Source organism: Symphalangus syndactylus, chromosome 3 (genome assembly GCF_028878055.3).
Source record: "Symphalangus syndactylus isolate Jambi chromosome 3, NHGRI_mSymSyn1-v2.1_pri, whole genome shotgun sequence".
In the NCBI taxonomy this organism is placed as follows: domain Eukaryota; kingdom Metazoa; phylum Chordata; class Mammalia; order Primates; family Hylobatidae; genus Symphalangus; species Symphalangus syndactylus.
In genome coordinates, this window is record NC_072425.2 from 46,648,045 (window position 1) to 46,670,752 (window position 22,708).

General features: G+C 52.9%; 1 protein-coding gene and 1 long non-coding RNA gene across 8 annotated transcripts in view; one reads left to right on the forward strand and one right to left on the reverse strand.

Annotated features, from left to right (window-relative positions):
- TBC1D2 (TBC1 domain family member 2) overlaps positions 1 to 16,433 on the forward strand; it is a 54,844-nt gene extending 38,411 nt beyond the window's left edge. For 5 of the 7 annotated variants that reach the window (XM_055271720.2, XM_055271723.2, XM_063636179.1 and 2 more), the window contains 7 exons: positions 3,540 to 3,650; positions 4,172 to 4,359; positions 5,948 to 6,424; positions 11,735 to 11,855; positions 13,483 to 13,668; positions 15,066 to 15,187; positions 15,843 to 16,433. In XM_055271720.2, coding sequence (XP_055127695.1) covers positions 3,540 to 3,650; positions 4,172 to 4,359; positions 5,948 to 6,424; positions 11,735 to 11,855; positions 13,483 to 13,668; positions 15,066 to 15,187; positions 15,843 to 16,050 — 1,413 coding nt within the window. In that variant the 3' untranslated portion in view covers positions 16,051 to 16,433. Of the gene's footprint in view, positions 1 to 10; positions 2,671 to 3,539; positions 3,651 to 4,171; positions 4,360 to 5,947; positions 6,425 to 11,734; positions 11,856 to 13,482; positions 13,669 to 15,065; positions 15,188 to 15,842 lie in introns of those variants that run through there. The other 2 variants (XM_063636180.1, XM_055271721.2) reach the window with 2 other exon arrangements.
- LOC134736185 (uncharacterized) lies at positions 12,359 to 22,689 on the reverse strand. The gene is made up of 2 exons (XR_010120012.1): positions 22,399 to 22,689; positions 12,359 to 13,742 (listed from the first exon to the last, which is right to left on the reverse strand). It is a non-coding gene; the product is annotated as an uncharacterized lncRNA (long non-coding RNA).
- Positions 22,690 to 22,708: the final 19 nt, after the last annotated feature.

The window sequence follows — 22,708 nt, forward strand, 5'->3', positions numbered from 1 at the left end:
GTAGGGCATCGAGCTGGAGGGGGAGGTACTACCTGACGCCGCCCACTGCCACTGCTGTTCCAGGCTGTGCTCACTCTGCCTCCCTGTCCGGCATGTCTGTGCCTTCCCTGGGGCTGGAAGCAGGGTATCTTATGTGACAAAAGCCTTCTTTCCAAAGCCTCGGAAATACCAGTGTGTGGCTGAGCATGGTGGCTCGCAATCCAGTGCTTTGAGAGGCCACGGTCGGAGGACTGCATGAGGCCAGGAGTTTGAGACCAGCCTGGGCAACATCATGAGACCTCGTCTCTACAAAAAATTAAAAATTAATTAGCTGGGTGTAGTGGCACACACTTGTAGTCCCAGCTACTCAGGGGCCTGAGACAGGAGGATCACTTAAGCCCAGGAGGTCAAGGGTGTAGTGAGCTATGATCATGCCATTGCATTCCAGCCTGGTTGACAAAGTGAGACCCTGTCTCTAAAAATAAAAAAAGAAAGAAAAATAAATAAATATCCATGAGCACGTCTAGGCTTGGGAGGAGGAAGGGGTGGTATCAAGGAGGGAGACCCAGCGGTGTAGAGCAGTGGCCGGTGCCAGAGCTGGGTCTGCTTTCTCTACGCAGTGTCTGCTGAGCACCTGCCACGGGCTGAACACACCTGGGTTTGGATCCTGGCTCTCTTTCGTGACAAGGAGAACTTACTTTCTCTGTGTGTGTTTCCTCATCTGTTAAATGGGAATTAGGGCACTTTAATATTTATCCCACAGCCTTGTGGATGTGAGGGAGATGGGCCAGGTCATGGTAGGTCCTTTCCTCCCTTGCGGGGGGCTTGTTGTATTTTCCCGGGCATTGGAGTCGGAACTCTGTCAGCCAACTGAGGGGGTGGGTGCAGGGTGGGGAATAGTAGCTCTTGAGCTGTCACGCAAACTCAGTGAGGAAGACGATGCTCATGCTCGCGTTGCACTTGCCGCATGCCAGGCACCATTCTGAGCCTTTTGCACATATTAACTCACTGAATCCTCTCCCAGCCACATGAGGTAGTACTGTTATTATCCTCATTTTCCAGATGAGAGGATGAGGTTAAGTAACTTGTCCAGGGGCTCAGTGGTCAAGACAGAATTTCCACCCAGACAGCGTGCCCGTAGCATTCATGCCACTGACCACCAGGCGGTGCCGGTACATGGCCAACGCCAGCGTCTTTGATGTGTTGTTCTACTGTCTGATGGGTAGGAGAGGTCACATAAGCCTGCATGCGTGTAGCCAGGAGACACCAAAGGACAATGCTTGGAGGGCAGGGACTAGAGTGTGGGCATCCAGGTGGATTCCAGCTGGTAGGGAGCTCAGATGGTGCCCAGCAGGAAGTTTGGTGATTAAGGCTTTAGAATGAGACAGTCCTGGCCGGGCACAGTAGCTCACGCCTGTAATCCTAACACTTTAGGAGGCCGAGGTGGAAGGATTGCTTGAGGCCAGGAGTTTGAAAACAGCCTGGGAAACATAGTGAGACCTCATCTCTACAAAATCAAAAAATTAGCTAGGCGTGGTGGTGCCTGCCTGTAGTCCCAGCTACTTGACAGGCTGAGGTGGGAGGATTGCTTGAGCCCAGGAGGTTGAGGCTGCCATGAGCTATGATCACACCACTGTACTCCAGCTTGGGCGACAGAGCAAGACAAACAAACAAAAAGAATCAGACAGACCTGGGTTTGGTCACATCTGCCTTATACTGGCTGTGCCTTAGGCAAGTTGCCTACCCTTTCAGAGCCTCTGAGGCCTCATCTGTGTCACAGGAATAAGAAAAGAACATCCCTTCTAGGGTTGCTGGGAGGATGAAGTGAGAGAATATCTGCCGTGTGGTGTTGGTGATGGGGGTGATGCCGGAAGCCTGCACAGCCTGTGTATTCATAAGTTTCTATGTCTCCAGACACTAAAGTGTTAGACTCCAGAGAGAGTGGGGAGTGGTCCAGGAAAGGCCTGATGCTCATAGGAGACTGGTCCCTGCACCACAAACAAGATTTTCACTTCTTGCCACGTAAGGATAGGATATGGGGACCGTGGAGAAGAAGCAGGCAGAAACTTGCCAGCAGAGTGGCTGGCACACATAGCGGCATTTTTGAGAGGCAGTGAAGCCGGTTTTTTATCTAGGTCAGGGACAGGATTGGATAGGGGGAGGAGGGTGGCGCCAGGGGTTGGAACTGCCTGGGTCCAGCCAGGAGAAGGCAGAGAGTAAGCTGAGTGGATGCACAGCCTTTCAGCCTTGGCACAGTGAGGGAGATGAAAGCAGGGGTGGCTGGGGTTGGGGCACCACAGAGAGCCCCAGTGGAGTGGTGAGGGGTGATGTGATGAAGTCAGCGGGGGGCATTCATTCCCTGCCCTGGGAGCAGAGGCCCTTCTAGTGTGTCAGGCTCTGGGCAGAGGGCAGCAGCCCCTGGGCATGCATCGGAGCTTCCAGCCTGGGAAGACCTTGGAGATCATCTTGGCCAGAGTGAAGACCCACCCAGGTAGGGCCAGGACCACCTGTGGGCTGTGCACATGTGACCCTGATGAGGAAGTGCCCCAAACTACATGTCATGTTCTTCATTTCCAAATCAATCAGGCCATGTGGGAGTCATCCTTGCTGCAGCATCGCTTGCACTCGCCTCCAGCCCATACATCAATGGGAGAGAAAGGGCCTGAGTTTCAGCGTAAATACCCTGGAATTGTGAGATATAGCTCTAAGAATGTGTTATGTGACTGAACGGCTTCTGTAATGTCCATCCCAGCAGAATTGAGAGCCACTGCTATAGCTGATCCTTCTCTGAGGCTCAGATCCTTGCTTGAACCTTCCTAGTGCTTGTCTGGCTTCTCCTTGTATGCCCCAGCAGCAGGGAGCTCATTCCCTCCACTGGATGGGCAACTTGCAAAAGGAAAACTCAGAGATGTTCATCACAGCATTATTCATAATCAAAAACCAATGGCAAACACCCCGGGGTCAAATTTAAAAATGACAGGAAAAGGATTATGAGTAAGTTCTGGTAAATTCACCCAATAGAATCATCACCAGAGGTTAAAAATGATCATTGGGAAGCTTATGTAGCAACATTGAAAGGTTTTACAAAGTGACACTGAGTTAATTTTACAGTATGATTGTAAATATATGATAAAATACGTTGATTTTAAAAACAAACACTACTTGAGCACTTGCTATGTTTTGGTCCCTGTACTTAGTGTTATCACACATTATCTCACTTAGTCTCCCAACTGCCCAGTAGGTTAGTTGGTATTTGCCCCTTTTACAGATGAGGAAACAGAGGGTCAGAGTGGTTCAGTGGCCTGCCTGAGGCCTTCCAGCCAGGACATCAGCCAGGGCTTAAATTCAGACCTGTTGGTCTGTTTACCACATCATGCTGACATCAAGAATAGAGAAGCATGCTATGAGTGTTTTATCTTTCTTTCAGACTTCCTCTTCTGTTGCCATTATTGGAAATTTCTAAAGAAAAGAAGCTTTGGGGGCTCATTTGAGGGTGTGACTCCCCAGGACCAGGGAGATGTTTGTGTCCAACTCGTAACATATTTTGCTCTCTTCTCCAGGATGACATGGAAGCTTACCGGACCCAGAACCGCTTCCTCAACTCCGAGATCCACCAGGTCACAAAGATCTGGAGAAAGGTGGCTGAGAAGGAGAAGGCCCTCCTGACGAAGGTGCGGGGTGGGGCCCTGTTCAGGCCGTCTCCATCCCCGGCCCCTCTGCTGGTCCCCATGCTGCTCACTCCTTCTCACTCTCCTCATTTCCTTTCTGCCCCTCTCCCTCTGAACTGGCCCCTTGTGAGTAGGGCCCATATCAGGTTCTTCTCCAGACCCCTGTGGTCTGGGGATTGAGTCATTTGTTCAGCAGCATTCACTAAGTAGCTATGGGGAAGGGACATCAAGACCAATAAGGCTGGTTCCTGCCTGCAAAGAGGGTGTAGACCTGTGCTGTCTCTGCACACCCCTCTCCTCTCTTCTGAACCAGCTCCAACCTGGGCCTGGGCCTCTCTTGCCTGCCTTGCTGTAAACCACTGGCCTCAGGGCCTATCTCCTTTCCCTTATACGAAGGTCTGGGAGTCGGGTGTGAGGCAGATGAGAGCTGGAAGGGCTGTGCTGCCTAAAGCTGTTCAGGCCTCAGGCCTCTGGGGCAGCCCAGTTCCCACCAGGTAGCCTGACCAGCCTTTCCGTGTTTGCAGTGCGCCTACCTCCAAGCCAGAAACTGCCAGGTGGAAAGCAAGTGCCTGGCCGGTCTGAGAAGGCTGCAGGAGGCCCTGGGGGACGAAGCCAGCGAGTGCTCAGAACTGCTGAGGCAGCTCGTCCAGGAGGCGCTGCAGTGGGAAGCTGGGGAGGCCTCATCTGACAGCATTGAGCTGAGCCCCATCAGGTGAGCCTGGCGGCCCAGGGAGGGCTGGTCTCTGTGAGCTGGTGGCTCCTCCCCAGCTGCCTTGCTGCCAGGTCCTGCCAACCATGTGCAAGTTCTGCACAGTATTACCTCCTCTGATCTTCACATGCATTAGTGTGCAGCTGCAGCTGAGATGGTTTACACTCAGAGGAGGCAGCCGCCTGCCACGGCCCTATAGTACATTTGTGGCACAGGCTGCCTCCAGAGCCCCATGCTTTTCATTTCTCCAGGCTGCCTCTCAAATGTGGCTGCCTCCCAGATGTGCCTGTCAGAGAGGGGACGAGGGGAAACAAGCAGGCCATCTCCTCTGCACCAAGCCCTTGCTGAGCACAGTGGACATGGGCGGTTAAATATAACAGAAAGGAGGGTGGCTATGCTCGAAGGACCCTGGAGGCTGAGTAGTCCAGTGGCAGGAGCTCGAGCTTTGGAGCCAGTCCTGGCCCTCTCGCCGTGTGACAATTCCCTTTACCTTTCTGAGCCTTGTACTCAGCCTCCGTAAGATGTGTGCAAAGAGCTGGGCACAGCGGCTCACACCTGTAATGCCAGCACTTTGGGAGGCTGAGGTGGGCGGATTGCTTGAGACCAGGAGTTTGAGACCAGCTTGGGCAATATATTTGAATCCTGTCTCTACAAAAAAAAAAAAAAAACACAAAAATTAGCCAGGAGTGGTGGTGCACGCCTGTAGCCCCAGCTACTCGGGAGGCTGAGGTGTGAGGATCACTTGAGCCCAGAAGCTTGAAGCTGCAATGAGCTGAGATTGCACCACTGCACTCCAGCGTGGGCAACAGAGTGAGGCCCTGAAAAGAAAGAAAAAGAAAGAAAGAAAGAAAAAGAAAGAACGAAAGAAAGAAAGAGAAAGGTGGGAGGGAGGGAAAGAAAGAAAAGGAAAGAAAGGAAGGAAAGGAAAGAAGGAAGGAAAGGAAAGAAGGAAGGAAGGAAGGAAGGAAGGAAGGAAGGAAGGAAGGAAGGAAGGAAGGAAGGAAGGAAGGAAGGAAAAAGAAAAGATTTGGGCAAACACACCTGCTTTGCAGGATCATTAGGATTAATTGAGATTGTGCAGGCAGGGCACAGAGTGGAGGTGAGTCAACATTGAATAAATCAAAGGCCGTCTGGAATGGGTCCCCAGCTGTTCCACCTGTCTGTCATTGGTGCTGTCTGTTCCCCGTCCATCCCTGCACTTACTGGCTGTGGTAAGTGGGGTTCTGTATTCACAGTGCAGGACTCCTTGGGCCTAAGGCTGCATGGAGTAATAAGAGGGTCCTTTATATTTGCATAGAATTAGTAAATATCTCTTGAGCATTTACTGTGTACCAGGCACTATCTAGGCCCCCAGCATCTTACAACAGAGGATCTCATTGGGTCTTTAGGAGGCAGAGCAGGGATTCCTTATACCCATTATACAGATTCGCAACCTGAGGTTGGGAGAACTGAAGTGACCTGCCCAGAGCTATGTGGTTAACCGTCGGTGAAAGCAGGGCAGGAACCTGGCCTGGGGTCCTCCCTGTCCCCACCACCCCTTATCTAGGGAAGGGCTCTGCAAGGTGTTGCTAACATGGACTTTTGCTGGCAGTGAGTATGATGAGTATGGCTTCCTGACGGTGCCCGACTATGAGGTAGAAGACCTGAAGCTGCTGGCCAAGATCCAGGCCCTGGAGGTACGCTCCCACCACCTGCTGGGCCTCGAGGCTGTGGATCGGCCGCTGCGGGAGCGCTGGGCTGCCCTGGGCAATCTTGTGCCCTCAGCTGAGCTCAAGCAGCTACTGCGGGCAGGAGTGCCCCGTGAACACCGGCCTCGTGTCTGGAGGTGGCTGGTCCACCTCCGTGTCCAGCACCTGCACACTCCAGGCTGCTACCAGGAACTGCTGAGCCGGGGCCAGGCCCGCGAGCACCCTGCTGCCCGCCAGATTGAGCTGGACCTGAACCGGACCTTTCCCAACAACAAACACTTCACCTGCCCCACCTCCAGCTTCCCCGACAAGCTCCGCCGGGTGCTGCTGGCCTTCTCCTGGCAGAACCCCACCATCGGCTACTGCCAGGGCCTGAACAGGTGAGCCGCCAAAGCCCAGTGAAGGTGTGACCTTTACCTTTTGGAGCACAGGTCCCCAACCCTCAGACCGTGGACAGGCAGCCATCTGTGGCCTGTTAACAGGGCCGCACAGCAGGAGGTGAGCAGTGGGCGAGACAGCATTACCACCTGAGCTCTGCCTCCTGTCAGATCAGTGGCAGCATTAGATTTTCACAGGAGCGTGAACCCTATTGTGAACTCTGCATGTGAGGGATCTAGGTTACGTGTTCCTTATGAGAATCTAACGCCTGATGATCTGAGGTGGAGCAGTTTCAAAACCACCCCTCCCCTACCCCAGTCCATGGAAAAATTGTCTTTCACGAAACCGGTCCCTAGTGCCAAAAAGGTTGGGGATTGCTGTTTTAGAGCACTGCTGTTTCTCTTTGGAGCCTCCCAAGAACCTGGAGACATGAGCCCAGGATCCCCACCCACAGGCCGGTGAGAGGACATGTTCAAGACAGAGATGTGCCAGAGCTCAGAGCTCCAGGCCCCTTGTTCCGGCTCTCTCCTTTGATTGGTGCTTGGGGACGTACGACTTACATGGCCTCTCAAACTTTGGCCTGCTGGAATCTACAGGGTAAGGCCCCACTCACATATGGCAGGACTCTCTGGATCAGGAATCATTTGCTTTCAGTGAAACCCATGCAGAAGACCCAGGGAAAAGAGACTTTCTAAATGTTACAAGGGGAGTTCACAGAAGCCAGGAAAAGAAAACAGAGCTGAGGACCAGATGGTCATTGGAAGCCAAGGCAGCTGCTGTCTGCAGCAGGGCCGCAGCCCTGCACAACCCCAGGGGGCAGCCTTTGTGCCACAGTCCTGGGATGCCATCCCCTGAGCTCGTATAGCACCAAGGTACTGCTCTGCTGCCCTCTGCAGCTGCATGGCATCTGGCCTCTCTTCATTCTCTGCGTCTGCTTCCTTCTCTCTCAGCAGACCAGCCTCTGTCCATTCATTCATTGGACATTTAGGGACCATTGAAGCTGTTAGAATGGAGACCTCAGTCCCTGAGTCTTGGGCCTTTCAGCGAGTCTTCCCACCCCACCCCTCATGTTCCAGTTCTAAATTCGCCAAAGGAAGAATCTGATTGGCCCAGCCAGGAATAATTTCCACTTCTGGTCCAATTGGTAGGGGACGCAGGGAGGGACTGGGGTTAGGGGATGAGGTCACCTGGTTCACAGGGCTGTCTCCCCTCCAAGACTGTGAGGGACTGTCATCCCCCTGCTCCAGCCCCAGCTATTTCAGTAGAAGCTGCATAGTTGCAAATATTTTCCCAAAGCAAGTTTTCACTCAATTTAATTTAAACACACATATACCTAAGCAAAATTTACATAAGCCATGCTGCTTTTTTTTAGAATAGGTGGTGTGTGACATTTATTTAGCACAGAATCAACATTCAGTGTCCTTACTCAAATTTGAGTGGTTCCCAAAGGTAGATATTTTTCATACTCTATTTCCAGCCTAAAATTGGGTGAAATTGAGCATGTATATGTACAATTCCTGGGAATTAAGAGCTAAGCTCCAACAGTAATGCCTCTCAGTCAAAGCCTCCTTGGAAAATATGTTCAGATTTCATGCCACACTAAATGTCTGCCACAGGTCAGGTCTGTAGAAATTTCATTCATTCAACAGTCTGACAAAAGCCCCTGTACTTCTCATTTGTTTGAACATGTTAAAATCCAGAAGAAACAAAACCTGCAAAGCCTCTTCTAAGAATAGCTATGAAGGGAGCTGGAAGCTATGAGATCAGAATGAATAATAATTTTTGCATTTCACACAAAGGCCAGGTAGGAAGTAATGCATAATGGGGGCCTCTTGGATTCCAGGTGTTTAACACCTGATGGCATTTAATCCTCACAAAAACCTTCACTGGCGCCACCATGCCCAGATGAGACATGAGAGAGTCTGAGAGGCTGAGGAACCTGCCTATTGCCTCACCACAAATGCTGGCCTAGCCAACTGCTCACCCTGGCCCCCGGCCCCCAGCCCCCAAACCCAGTCCTTTCTACAACCTGCTCTCTCTCCAAATAGCAGTAGTCACAGGCTGTGCTGAAGCCTCCCAGAAACCTTTCTCCTATGTAGATGTAACCTACTCGAGACCTGCTTTTGGAGTTCAACCTGTGCTGAAGGGGCAGAGAAAAATCCTATAACAGGAGGGGTACTTGAGATAAGCCTCATAGAAGGAGAGAAGCTTCTCCCTGTGTGGAAGGAGGCAGCACACAGGCCACAGAGAGGTGCAGAAGGGACAACTAAGACCAAGAGAGGCGGAAGGCCCCCAGACGGGTTTTCTAAAATATCTTTCTCTGAATAGTATTTTTACTGAAATTTGATATGCAAGTGCAGATAATTGGTATTCATGTAAATATTTACTGCTTAAAATAGAAAGTTACTTGTAATAGACCGGGCACGGTGGCTCACGCCTGTAATCCCAGCACTTTGGGAGGCCGAGGCGGGCGGATCACGAGGTCAAAAGATCGAGACCATCCTAGCCAACATGGTGAAACCTTGTGTCTACTAAAAATACAACAATTAGCTGGGCGTGGTGGCGTGCGCCTGTTATCCCAGCTACTCAGGAGGCTGAGGCAGAGGCGGGAGAATCACTTGAACCAGGGAGGCAGAGGTTGCAGTGAGCCGAGATCGCACCACTGCACTCCAGCCTGGTGACAGAGCAAGACTCCATCTCAAAAAAAGAGAACGTTACTTATAATAGAAAGCCTGTTCAAATGTGGCAAGTGCAATGTATTCTTTTGGAGGCTCTAAACCCAAGCCTGCGGGTCCCTGACACGTCTTCTTTGCCATCTAGTGGTAGCCATTAGAACTGCATGTGTGGGCCCAGCGCCGTGGCTCACGCCTGTAATTCCAGCACTTTGAGAGGCCGAGGTGGGTGGATCCCTTGAGCCCAGGAGTTTGAGATAGCTTGGGCAACACGGCAAAGCCCTGTCAAAAAATACCAAAAAACAAAAAACAACCTAACAACCTAGCCAAGTGTGGTGGCACATGCCTGTAGTTCTAGCTACTCGGGAGGCTGAGGTGATAAGGAGGCAGAGGTTGCAGTGAGCCATGATCATGCCACTGCACTCCAGCCTGGGCAACAGAGTGAGTCTCTGTCTCAAAAAAAGAAAAGAAAAGAAAAAGAACTGCATGTTTGATGTCTCAAGTTGACAGACCCTGCCTCTAAGGCAACAAATCCAGCTTGTTTAGTGATGGTCTAATGCTAATTTAGAGCAAATGTTTTAAACCTATGAAAATAAGTACAGTGCTTTAAAAGTGGTTTGTTTTTCCCCCATCAACACACTCCTTTCTTTGCAAGCCTACCTGGGCCCTAAATGCCTTAGGTTCGAATTCAGCCATACCCCTGAGCAGTTAGTAAGCCCTAGCAACCAGCCTCAGATAACTGACTTTTTAACATGTGCTGAAGTCTAAACCAATGCTGGCAGCTAACTCCCTAGACTGAGGCCATCCTAAGGCTAAGGGGAAACAGGGTGGGGTAGAGTGGAGAGAGCACTGGGCTAGACTTTGGGAGCCCTGGGTTCTATTTCCACTCTGCCATCAACTGACTATGTAATGTCATCAACTGACTATGTAATGTTGAGCAGGTAACTTCTTCTTTCTAAGCCTTGGTTTTTCCACCACTGCAATAAGGAGTGTGTCTAGACCAGAGATGACCAGTAGGAAGCAGCTGCCTGGAGCCCTGTGCTGAGAGAGTTTCTGAGGCAGCCTTCAGACTCAGTGGGAAAGAGTACTGTGATCAATTACTTATGTCTACCATGGGCTTAGACAAAGGGAATGCTGCCATGATCAGTTAGTTATGTCTGCCCTGGGCACAGACAAAGAGAATAGAATAGAGGCCAGTGTATCTCATGTTTGCTATCCTTGAACTCAGTGACCTATGGAGGTCCCTCCCCACCAGCTCTGAGAGAACAGAGCTTCCTATACCCCAGGAGACCTGTGACTGTTCTCTTCATCCACTCAGCTTCAACTTAGGAAGGTTTTGTACAACTATTTGAACCAAATTTGGGAGAAATTCCTTCCCAGTCTACTGGGGAAAGAGAAGGGATATTTCTTTTTTCTTTTGAGATTCAACCATGTTTCTAAGAGTTGTGAGCCTCAAAAGAAGGTGGAGGTCATGAATCCAATCTAGAGAGAACCCAAAGAAGCATAAATATCTGGATGAGGGAATGTGTTCCTTAAATGCTCGTTATGACCAGAGAGAGGCTTTCTAAAGCGACATCTCCCCAGGGTCCTCTGAGGACCATTCATTCTACTAGGCCCCCATGGGTGCAATGGACAGCAGGGGCTCTGTGGACCCCCTGGGCGACCCTGGGTTAGAGTCAGCCACACAGGGTTTTGTCACCACAGGACTTCTCAGAGGCTTTACTAAGACAGTGTGCGTCATAAGCCTCTCAGGAGCTAGAATGTGCAGCATTCCCCAGATATCTTTGAATATAGAACCTTGTGTTCACCTAGCATCTTGGGAGACCAGTAGTCCCTGGAAGACATTTTTGGAAAATGCCTTCTTGGATTGGCCCGGGATAAGAGCTGCCAGGGAAGATGGGAGAAGTAGAGAAAACAGTACTTATCCCAAGAAGACTTCCCTGCTCAGCCCTGTGGGTTTTTGTTTGTTTCTTACCCATGATTTCATTAGAGCCTTATGCTAACTTGGTGGGGAGGGGAAGTAAAGGAGAAAAAAAAGTTATGTGCATTGAGCACCTCCTAAATGCCAGGCAGTGAGCTAGGCACAGTAGGTCTGTCTCAAGACGCCTCATGGCCCCGGGGGGATAGATATTGTTAATATCACTTTACAGATCATGAAACCAAGGCCCAGAGAGGTTAGGGTACTTGCCAAGGTCTCAAAGCCTGTGAATACTAAGGTGAGGATAGCTAACATTTATAAAGAGCTGACTGTGTGGCAGGCACTGTGTAGGGCACTGAATGAGCTCTGTTCATCCTCAAAACAGTCCTGTGATTATTATGACACTGAGGCTTAGAGGGGTTCAGTAACTTGCCCAAGGCTACCCAGGAAGCCACAAGATCAGGATTTACCCAAGCAGCCTGACTCCAGAGCTCCTGCTCTGAAGTGATCCCCATTGCTCTGGAAATCACCAGTCATCCTCTCCAAAAGAGCGTTTGTCTCACCCCAGGTGCCAGGAGCACCAATCTGGTTAGGGAGTGGGATTGCACTGATGCTCACATGGAAGGACTTTCCCACTGGAACCTAGGAAGCCACCTCTGCCATGTGCTGCCTGGCAGGGCCATGGCTTCTGTAATCACTCCAGGCCTTCCCTACTACTCCAGGCTGGCGGCCATTGCTCTGCTGGTCCTAGAGGAGGAGGAGAGCGCCTTCTGGTGCCTGGTGGCCATTGTGGAGACCATCATGCCCGCTGATTACTACTGCAACACGCTGACGGCATCCCAGGTGAGTGGGGAAAGGGGGGAACTTGGCAGCCATGTAGGGCAGTGCCTCAGAGCTGTTCCTAGAAGCCTGTGACTCTCAGGAAAGTTGGGAATCTCTCAGGCTTCCATTTCTCCCTCTGCACTATGGGAGTGCATTTGGCTGCATGGAAGAGAAGCCCAACCTAACAACAGCTTCAATTGGGGATTATTTTTCTCAGATAGTGAAAGACAAGGCAGTACCGCAGGGTTCAGGCTCCTAGCTCCCTGCTCTGCCATCTCTGGCATGTGGCCTTCATCCTCACACCCATCACCTCCTGGTCACAAAATGGCTGCATCGCCTCCAGCACTGTGGCCATGGCCTAGGCCAGGAGGAGCAGAAGGTGAACACCAGGAGCTGGCTCCCTGACCCAGCAATTTCTACTTGCAGTTTACTGGTCAGAACTATTTCATGGCTGCCCTAGTTGCAAGGCAAGTTAGGAAATGTACATATTTAATTTTTACATCTTAGCATCTCTGAAATTGATGTGTGTTATATGACCCTTTTTTTCATATTTTATTATGGAAAATTTCCCACATTCAAAACAATAGAGGGAATAGTATAATGAAGCTCCACGTGTCCGTCACCTGGCTTCAGCTATCAACCCAGGGAGCCAGTGTTATTTCTTCTGAACTCCCATCCGCTCCTCCTGCTTTATCTTGAAGTAAATTTCTGGCATTGTATCAGTTCATCCATAAATCCTTCAGTAGGTCAATGGCATCTTAGACTTGGGGAGTTACCTTAGGTTTTGAACTGGACACTTGGCCTCCATAGATGACCCAAGGTTCTGAGTGAGGGAGAAGGGGAGCTACTGGCTGTTTGCCACAGCTGACGCTAATGCCTGGAAGAGGACGTAAGTGAGGGGAGAGGACTGAGCAACCAGCAGTTCCAGGAAGGAAAAGCAAGGGGAAACTAAAATGGAGTCATCACAGAGGGAGGAGGAGAACCACAAAAGAACCATGTCTTGGAGCCAGTGCTGAGAGTGGTTAACCCATCCAGCGAAACAAGGATGGAGGCATGACAGTGGTCACAAGAAGAGGTCACTGGCCAGTGTCGCCAGGAGCACCCTGCTTTGAGAAGATTCCTTGATGTCCGGCGAGGCAGGACATTATGCCTTCCCACACACACACACACCTGTCCCTGGACCAGACATCAGCCTAGCATCTTAGGTGTCAGGCACAAATTGGGTATAGAGAAGGGGCTGTGGGTGTCAGCTGATGTAAGCCTAGAGACAAAGCTTCCATTTCGCCAAGGCCCCTGGGCATGAGACCAGTGTCTCTGAACTGCCAGGAGGATCAGCTGGCCCCTGAGCTCCTGCTTGGCTCAAGGGATTCAGATGGGTGAGGGGGTGGAGAACGTGCCAGCCCACACGGCTCCACTGCAGAGTCCAGAGGACTCTGGCCTATGTTAGGAGCAGCGGAGTGATATGATGCTGTACCTGACTCCCAGCTAGACTGGTCCCTGGCTCCCTGAGGTGTCTCCTGGGCAGGAAAGGACCTGCCCAGAGCAGCTTCAGGACTCTGTGTGGACTGACTGGGTAGGAAGGCCGGGCAGGGAGGGAGGCAGCCCTACCCTGGGGCTGCAGATGACAGGCCCTCTTGCTGGCTTCCAGGTGGACCAGCGGGTGCTCCAGGACCTGCTCTCGGAGAAGCTGCCCAGGCTGATGGCCCACCTGGGGCAGCACCACGTGGATCTCTCCCTCATCACCTTCAACTGGTTTCTCGTGGTCTTTGCGGACAGTCTCATTAGCAACATCCTCCTTCGGGTCTGGGATGCCTTCCTGTACGAGGGGACGAAGGTAGGGTGCAGCCAGGGGATGATCAGGGGGCCCCTGATCAAGTCCCTTCACCCATCTGGGTCTTGACTCTGCCCCTGGAGAACGGGAAGACAATGCTTACTTGTCAGGGCTGTTGAACATCTCCTGAGAGCATGGCTTTGTCAACTGTAAAGTGCTTTGCATGTATGAGAAGTAGTGGTTCTGCTTCTTAAGATATATCCTAAAGTTGGGGGATTTCCCTTCCGTGGAGAGGAGGTGTGAGCATGATCAAAGAGGCACATCCCTATGCTGTCCTTGCCCCCTAGTCACCTGGGCCCTCCTTTTCTTCCTCCTGTTTGGACTAAGCCTTGGATTAAGAGACCAGAGCTCAGGTCTGGACCTAGCTCTGTACTGACCTTGCCCAGAGACCTTGGGCAGGTCCCCCAACTCAGCCCTAGTTTACACCTCAGTTTACAAAGCACCCACAGATTTCTCATTTTTTTTTTTTTTTTTTTTTTTTTTGAGACGGAGTCTTTCTCTGTCCCCTAGGCTGGAGTGCAGTGGCACGATCTCGGCTCACTGCAAGCTCCGCCTCCCGGGTTCACGCCATTCTCCTGCCTCAGCCTCCCAAGTAGCTGGGACTACAGGCACCCGCCAACACGCCCGGCTAATTTTTTGTATTTTTAGTAGAGACGAGGTTTCACTGTGTTAGCCAGGATGGTCTCGATCTCCTGACCTCGTGATCCGCCCGCCTCGGCCTCCCAAAGTGCTGGGATTACAGGCTTGAGCCACCGCGCCCGGCCTCAGATTTCTCATTTCTTTCTTTCTTTTTTTTTGAGATGGAGCCTTGCTCTGTCGCCCAGGCTGTAGTGCAGTGGCGCGATCTCCACTCACTATAACCTCTGCCTCCCAGGTTCAAGCAGTTCTCCTGCCTCAACTTCCGAAGGCATGCGACACCATACCTGGCTAATTTTTGTATTTTTAGTAGAGATGGGGTTTCATCATGTTGGCCAGGCTAGTCTTGAACTCCTGACCTCAGGTGATCCACCCGTCTCAGCCTTCCAAAGTGCTGGGATTACTGGCGTGAGCCACCGCGTCTGGCCTGTCACTTCATCTGGTTCTTGCCAAAGCCCCACGTAAAGATACAGATTAACTCCATGAGATTCAACAGGGGCCATGCCTCACCCACAGTCATGAGACAAGACAAGCTAGAGCCAGGACTCTGTCCAAATCCCCAGATTTCAAGCTGTGCACCCCCCTGGGGTATTCAGTCTCCCCCAGCCCCCTGGAGGCCCTCCCCCGCACATTGTGCCTCCAGACCTCAACTTCTGCAGCCAGTCCAGGATCTTCCATACTGCCCGGGTCTGTCATATTCCTTCCCTCCGGGGATGACCTGCCTGGCCCCCCATGCCCCACCTGAGCCCCCACTCTACCCCCAGGTGGTGTTTCGCTATGCCTTGGCCATTTTCAAGTACAACGAGAAGGAGATCTTGAGGCTACAGAATGGCCTGGAAATCTACCAGTACCTGCGCTTCTTCACCAAGACCATCTCCAACAGCCGGTGAGGACCCCCCACCCCCTGCCACTCCCACCACTCACGCACCCCCAGGACACATAGCAGAGGGGAGGCTGATGTTTGCCAAGTAGAGATTGGTAAGTGACGCTGATGCTCATATTATAGCTTAGAAATCTTTGGGGAAGTCTGACTGAGTGATATGTCTGCCCCCTTAACATGGCATTTGAGGCCTCCACGGAGTTTCATTTTTTGCCCACCTTCCCCTACCCTGAACACCCATGGCCAGTGAGCCTGGAAAACAGAATTATACGAGTTCCTAGGACAACCCCACCTCCGGGCTTTTGCCCTTGCAGTTTCTTCTACTTAGAATGCTTCCTTGCCACTTCCACCACCACTATCTTCTTTGCCTGGTCACCTTTTATTCACTCTTTAAAACTCAGCTCGCATGTCACCTCCTCCAAGAAGCCCCCCCTGACCAGCCCTTCCCTGCTGGGTTAGGTATCTTTCTTCTGATCTTCCTCCTGCCTCAGTACCTATCTCTGTGGGTGGAAATCATCTTATTCATTGTTTCCTCCTGAGGGCGGGGGTCAGGGCTCAGCCACAAGGGCAGAAGGAATGCGGGGATGTCTGTCTGGGAAAGCCGGGTAAACGTCAGCCAGGTAGGGCGACGTGCTCTGGGCTGATTGTGCCCTCCTCCCAGGAAGCTGATGAACATCGCCTTCAACGACATGAACCCCTTCCGCATGAAACAGCTGCGGCAGCTGCGCATGCTCCACCGGGAGCGGCTGGAGGCTGAGCTGCGGGAGCTGGAGCAGCTTAAGGCTGAGTACCTGGAGAGGCGTGCATCCCAGCGCAGAGCCATGTCCGAGGGCTGCGCCAGCGAGGACGAGGTGGAGGGGGAAGCCTGACTTGGCCACCTCCCCTCCCCAAAGCCTTCCTCACCCTTGGCTGGCAGACCCACTGGAGGTCAGGCACGGACCAGTGGCCCAGCCCTGGGTGTCCCATCACCATGTGACCCTGGACACGTCCCTTCCCCTCTCTGGACCTCAGTTTCCCCACTGGGACATTGTGTGCTGCGAAGCCATTGATTGGGCTACTTCTTCATAGGCACTTACTTACCCAGAGATGCCACCCTTTTGTCACCTCTTCCACAGAGCACTTTGGCATGTAAACAAGCAAGAGCACTGCCTCTATAGGGTAACCTGGAACATTCTCTAGGTTATATCAGTATAAAACAATGTAAATGGTGGAAATCATTTATAAGCTTTGGAACTTAAACAGTTCTCAGTTACCAGTTGTTCCTGGATGGGCCCACGGTGCCAGGATGTGCCACCACCAGGCTTCCAGCCTAGGGCATCTCTGGCTGCTATTTCTGTGAGCGTCTGCAGGGCCAGCCCCTGCCTGGTTCCCTGAGATGTTAGGGTTTTGTCTTTCTGGGTAGCAGCTCCTTTTCAGTGCTGCCTGGGTGTGCATTCCAGGACACTCTCCGTGTGCTGAAGCCTGTTTCCAGAGCCCGGCCCCTGTGCCCTCCTTTCTGCTCACAGCCCATTTTGGGGGGATCCCAGGGAAACCCCCTGTGCACCACCACCAGGAACTTGGTGTGGGGGTTGGGCAGAGAGCCCTGGGTCAGGTGCCCCACTTGTGACCTCCCACTGCCCACTTCATAGGCTGGGGCACGGAGGGTCACCTCTCCTCTGAAAAATGGGTGGTTGGGAGGATAGGAGAAGATGGCAAGTGGAGACTGCTGCAGCGCAAACCAGGGCTGGCTCGTCACGGCACCCACTGTGGCCCCAGCCCAGCATCAGGCTCCTCCAGGTCCCTCCTCAGCAAATAGAGGCTTCAATCTGTCCCCACCTGAGGCAGGGGGTCAAGGCCATACCAGTGACTTTGGCAACTCATTTCTCAGCAAAACCTGTGTCTGTGCTGGCCTAGCCTTGAGTTGGCTGTCTTTGGTATGAAGGACTGGGCGTGGGGGGTTCTCACACGGAAGCCTCCTCTCTGGAAAACCACCCAGGATTAGGGGATGCTGCCCTGGAACCTCCTGGCTCTGATCTGAGGCTCCCATCCAGGCTGGGGAGGAAGCTTTCCCCATCACTGGGGACCATGGCCAGGCCCCGTGGTGGCCCTGGCTGGTCCCTAGCCCCACTGTCACCCACAGGTGTGAATTTGAGGGGTTGGCCCACCAGGCTCCCAGTTCCCTACATCGCACCGCCTGTGCAGCCTCGGGGAGGAGACGCTCAGGGTTCCTCTCCTCCCTGTCCACCTGTGCTCCTGGCTGGCCCGAGGGCCCCGCTTTTCTGTGAACGCCCTGCATTGGGGCTTGACTGCCTTTCTCATTGCTAAACTTTTTTCATCTGCTGAGGCCCTTTCACCACCAAACTGTTTATGAAGTGTGATTGTGGCATGAGGGTGGCCTGGGGGTCCCAGCTGCACCCTGGACAAGCTGGATACTGCGCCCCTAAGTTGGTCATCAGGATGACGAGAGGTCCAGCCCCATGGGGCTCCCAGGAGGGCTAAAGCAGGTACACTGGTGCAGAGCCTGGAGCCTGGCACAGAGGAAAGTGCCACCGACAGGAACGAGCAGCCCAGTTTTTTTTTTTTTTTTTTTTTTTTTGAGACGGAGCCTCCCTCTGCTGCCAGGCTGGAGTGCAGTGGCGCAATCTTGGCTCACTGCAACCTCCGACTCCCTGGTTCAAGCGATTCTCCTGCCTCAGCCTCCCAAGTAGCTGGGATTACAGGCATGCGCCACCACGCCCAGCTAATTTTTGTATTTTTAGTAGAGACGGGGTTTCACCATGTTAGCCAGGATGGTCTCAATCTCCTGACCTCGTGATCTGCCTGCCTCAGCCTCCCAAAGTGCTGGGATTACAAGCGTGAGCCACCGCGCCCGGCCTGAGCAGCCCTCTTATGAAGGAAACACCACCTGTGGGGCCCTGAGGCCTGCAAAAGCCCCAAGGCTGCCTGGGAGCTCTGGCCCAGGGGGTCCCTCTGCCTTTAGCCTTGGAATCCACATTCCCTCTTCAGCAACAACAACCAAAAAAGAATCAGGCAATGGGCACAGGGGCTACTGGGTAAATGGCAGCCCACCTCTACCTTTTTCCCTCCCCTTCCCTCCCCCTCCCCCATCTCCCCTTCCCTCCTTCCTTCCCCCTCCTTCCTCCCTGTCCTCCCTCATCCCCCTTTTCCTCCTTCCCCATTCTCCTCTCCTTCCCTTCTTCCTCCTTTCTCCCCTCTTCCCCCCTTTTCTTCTTCCCTCTCTTCCTCCTCTCCGCTTCTCTTCCTCTCTCCTCCATCTCCCCACATCCCCCCAACCCCAGGCAAAGGAGAAGCTCTGCTCAGAGCTGAGTGCCTGTGCTCTTTCCCTCCCCTCCTGTGGAGAGAGGTGGGTGGTACTTTGTATTTGACCCAGCACAATGTAACCTCTGGTTCCTACCTGGCTGCACCTTAGAATCACCTGAGTAGGCCAGGTGCCGTGGCTCACTCTTGTAATCCCAGCACTTTGAGAGGCCAAGGCGGGTGGATCGCTTGAGGCCAGGAGTTCGAGATCAGCCTGGCCAAAATGGTGAAACCCTGTCTCTACTAAACATACAAAAAATTAGCCAGGCATGGTGGTGGGCACCTGTAATCCCAGCTACTCGGGAGGCTGCGGCAGGAGAATCGCTTGAACCTGGCGGCAGTTGTGTTGAGTCGAGGTCATGCCATTGCACTCCAGCTTGGGCAACAAGAGCAAAACTCTGTCACAAAAAAAAAAGAAAAAAGAAAAAAGAATCACCTGAGTAGCTTTTAAAAAATGTCGGTGCTAGGGTCCTATGCCTGGAGCCTGTGGTGGAGCCCAGGCATTCTGATACATGGAAGCGTTGGGGACACAGGACACGGGACACAGGGCTAACTGTCTCCTCAGGCCCTGACAGGGAGCTGGGATTGAGAACTGCCTGTCCTGCAGCATCAACTCACCCAGGCCAAGCTCAGGTCACCAATGAGTAGACAGGGCTCGGAGACATCAGCTAACCTATCCAAAGGGACACAGCCACTGGCTGAGCCGTGCTCAAGCCCAGAGCCCTTTAATGCAAAGCCAGGGAGGACCCCCCGGCTTACCCCTCCTCTGGAACCTAGAACACCTTCCCCAAGGACCTGGGGAAGGGGCATGCCTGGCCTGTGGCCTCCTGGGGATACCCTCAGAAGATAGTTCTAAGCCAAGGAAAACTAGAGGAAGAATTTCCTCATGGTTGCCTCAAGCTGGGATTGTAGCACTATTTCTCCCCTTCATCAGAGACAACAAGGGAAGCATGATACCCACATGGCAAGGAGGCTGAGCAGGGACCAGTGGGCCCACCCTAGAGCATCTGTGCCTGCTGCTGCCCCTGGGGTGCCTGCCCGCCCTTCCCTGCACTTTCTGGAGGGTGTTTGGGGCCCACTCCTGGTGTCAGGTTCCTGGCCCGCACCACAGCTGTCGCCCCCTTCCCCTGGGGCTGCTGCCTTCCAGGGCTGGAGGATCTGATCCCTCTCAGCCCCACCTTCCCACCCTAGGGGATAGGACCTCATGCTCAAAGTATGCCTTCCCCAGGCCTTAGGCCCCCAGCAAGCTGTGGTCTAACCTGCTCTATAGGAGAGGAAAAGGGAGTTACCCAGGGAACCTCCCTGGGGCAACATCCCTAAGAATAAAGGGACTGGGTCAAAGGAAGTGGAAGGCCCCCCTCCCAACAACCCCTAACGTAAGAAGTGCTCACTCACTTCCAGAGATTGCCCGTGTTCAAGGCTACTATCCTCCAAACACAGACCCCCCCCAGCCCCCAGGCACTGTCTCCTCATTCTTTCTCAAGCCCCTCCCCCATGGACATGGGGCCATATCGTACAGAAGTTTCATGTGGGGCAGATAGATGGAGAACTTGCCCCCCACCCCCACCACACACACACATATGTTCTGGTCCTGCACAAGATGTTTACCCACATATGGAAGATTAACAAAGCCAGCCATGTGGGTGCACTGGGAAGGAAGAGGGAGGTTTCCTGGCCCATCCCAATCCACACTAAGGCCTAATAGAAGATGCTGGGAGATGGGCCCAACTTTGGAACCAGATCTGCTATGTGGTTTTCTAGCTAGGGGATCCCGGGTAGGTCATGCCCACTGTGGCCTCAGTTTCCCCTTGTGTGCAATCCTGCATCTGGACCAGGATTAGGAGGGAAGGGGCAAGAGAGGAGGACACTCCCCAGCCACAGCAACCCCAGGAAGGGTCCCAGGTTCATTGCAGAGGTCTCCCTCTGGCTTATGGGTCCATATGCCCACAGCCTCCAGAGATGTCTCTGTCAAACCAGCTGTTCCCCCAAACAGTTCCAGCCACCAACCGCTGTGGCACAGGGTAGGAAGATGCAGGTGCAAGGCTGGGAGGGCACATCCATAGGACATCTAGGAAGGCTAGGCCTGGAAGGATAAGTGGGTTTAGACAAGGGAGATGATGATTTGGGAAGAGAACTGCAGACAGAGCAAAGGCTCAGAGATGTCAGAGTGCAAGGCGAGTGGCATTGGCAGAGGCAGAAAGCCACACCAGAGATGCTGGCCCAAGCCCTAAGTGTATTAAGACATTCAAGGCCAGGCGTGGTGGCACGCACCTGTAATCCCAGCACTTTGGGAGGCCAAGGCAGGCAGATTGCTTGAGCCCAGGAGTTGGAGACCAGCCTGAGCAATGTGGCAAAACTCTATCTCTACAAAAAATATAAAAATTGGCTGGGCATGGTGGCACGCACCTGTAGTTCTAGCCATTCAGGAGGCTGAGGTGGGTGGGAGGATTGCTTGAGCTTGTGTGGTGGAGGCTGCAGCGAGCTAGGATTGTGCCACTGCACTCCAGCCTGGGCGACAGAGCAAAACCGTGCAAAAACAACAACAACAAAGATATTCAGATGCCTTAGCCTGGCAAAGATCAGGGTGCCCACCGTCCAGCTGTAATTCAAGTAAAAACCAAATCATGATTATAAAGAATTCTCACAATGTTCTGATTTCATCCACATGATTTTTGTTTCATTTTTTTTGTTTTGTTTTGTTTTGTTTGAGACAGAGTCCCACTGTGTAGTCCAGGCTGGAGTGCAGTGGTGTGATCTTGGTTCACTGCCACCTCCACCTCCTAGGTTCAAGTGATTCTCCTGCCTCAGCTTCCGGAGTAGCTGCAACTACAGGCGCATGCCACCATGCCCGGCTAATTTTCAGATTTTCACCATGTTGGCTAGGCTGGTCTTGAACTCTTGAGCTCAAGCAATCCACCTGCCTTGGCCTCCCAAAGTGCTGGGATTACAAGCGTGAGCCACTTCGCCTGGCCATCCATATGCTTGATACCCAACTTTTGCACGCTAACACCGGAAGCATGCCTTCAGTCTACCTGCTGGGCAGTCTAGCTCCAGAAGGTCTGAATAGAGCTGTAGGGTGGGGGTTTTCAGGACCATACTGCACACTGGGCTTTGGGTGGTAGGCAGGGAGCCCGTCCAGCTCTGGGCAGGGGAGTGGTGCAGTGGACAAGGAAAGCTGAGTCACATTCTAAGGAGAGAATCAAGAGCTCCCCAAGTACCTTGCCACTCCAAGCCTCAGTTTTCTTATCTGTAAAATGGAGGTAATAATAGTGGCTAAATAAAGCCACTATTATTAGAAGCTTAGAAGAAAGGATACAGATATGTAAAGTAGTAACAGTGTACTCTGTTATCCACTCAACAACTATATATTGAGTGCTTACTATGTGCCACGGAGCAGTTCAAGGCCCTCAAGATAACCCGTCTCTACTGAACAAAACCAAGAGCACTTCAGAGACGTGGTGTGGAGTGGAGGGGCTTTTAGCTTAGTAGCCGTGGGAGCCATACTGCCTGGGGTTGCATGACTAGCCGTGTGATCTTAACCTAGGTAATTAATCTCTCTGTGCTTCAGCTTTCTTTTGTGTTAAATAGGTGAGTAATGGTATCAACCTCATAGGCCTGTGTGACAGTGAAGGGAGGTAATGCACAGAAGGCGCTTAGAGGAGTGCGTGGCTCAGTAGTGTTAGGTGGGGATGGTACCCAAAGGTAGGGCCTCCCCATTGTCTAGTGTCCTCAGAGCTCCCCAGCCGGCGAGGCTGGCAGCAGCGGCCCCGCTGGTCCCGAAAGAAGGAAGGGCGTCCTCCTCGGCTCCCAGCGGCTCTCCCGGCTCCTCTCCTCCCTGCGGACGGGGAAGCCTCGGTAACCGCTGTAACTGCTCGGGGAAAGGAGCGCTTCCCCGGCCGGGCTCGGCGCGCGCACTGTACCTGGCCGGGATCGTCATATCCAGGGCTCAAACAGCCTTAAGAGACCGACGCGGTTACTGTCTCCATTTCACCACGGGGGAAACTGAGGCTCTGGGAGGTCAGATTCCTCATCCCGCACCACGCAGCGAGGGCACGGCGGGACGTGGGGCCGGCGGCTCTGCCTGTCCCCAGCCTCCGCCTGGTGGCCGGCAGCCCTCCCCAGTCACTGCGGCGTGTGCGCGCCTGTTTCCAGCACGTGTGCGCGCCCCGAGACCCGCCCCAGGGAGCCAGGAGCGCGGTCGGGGTCTTGGGGGCGGAAAAGGGTGGCCAG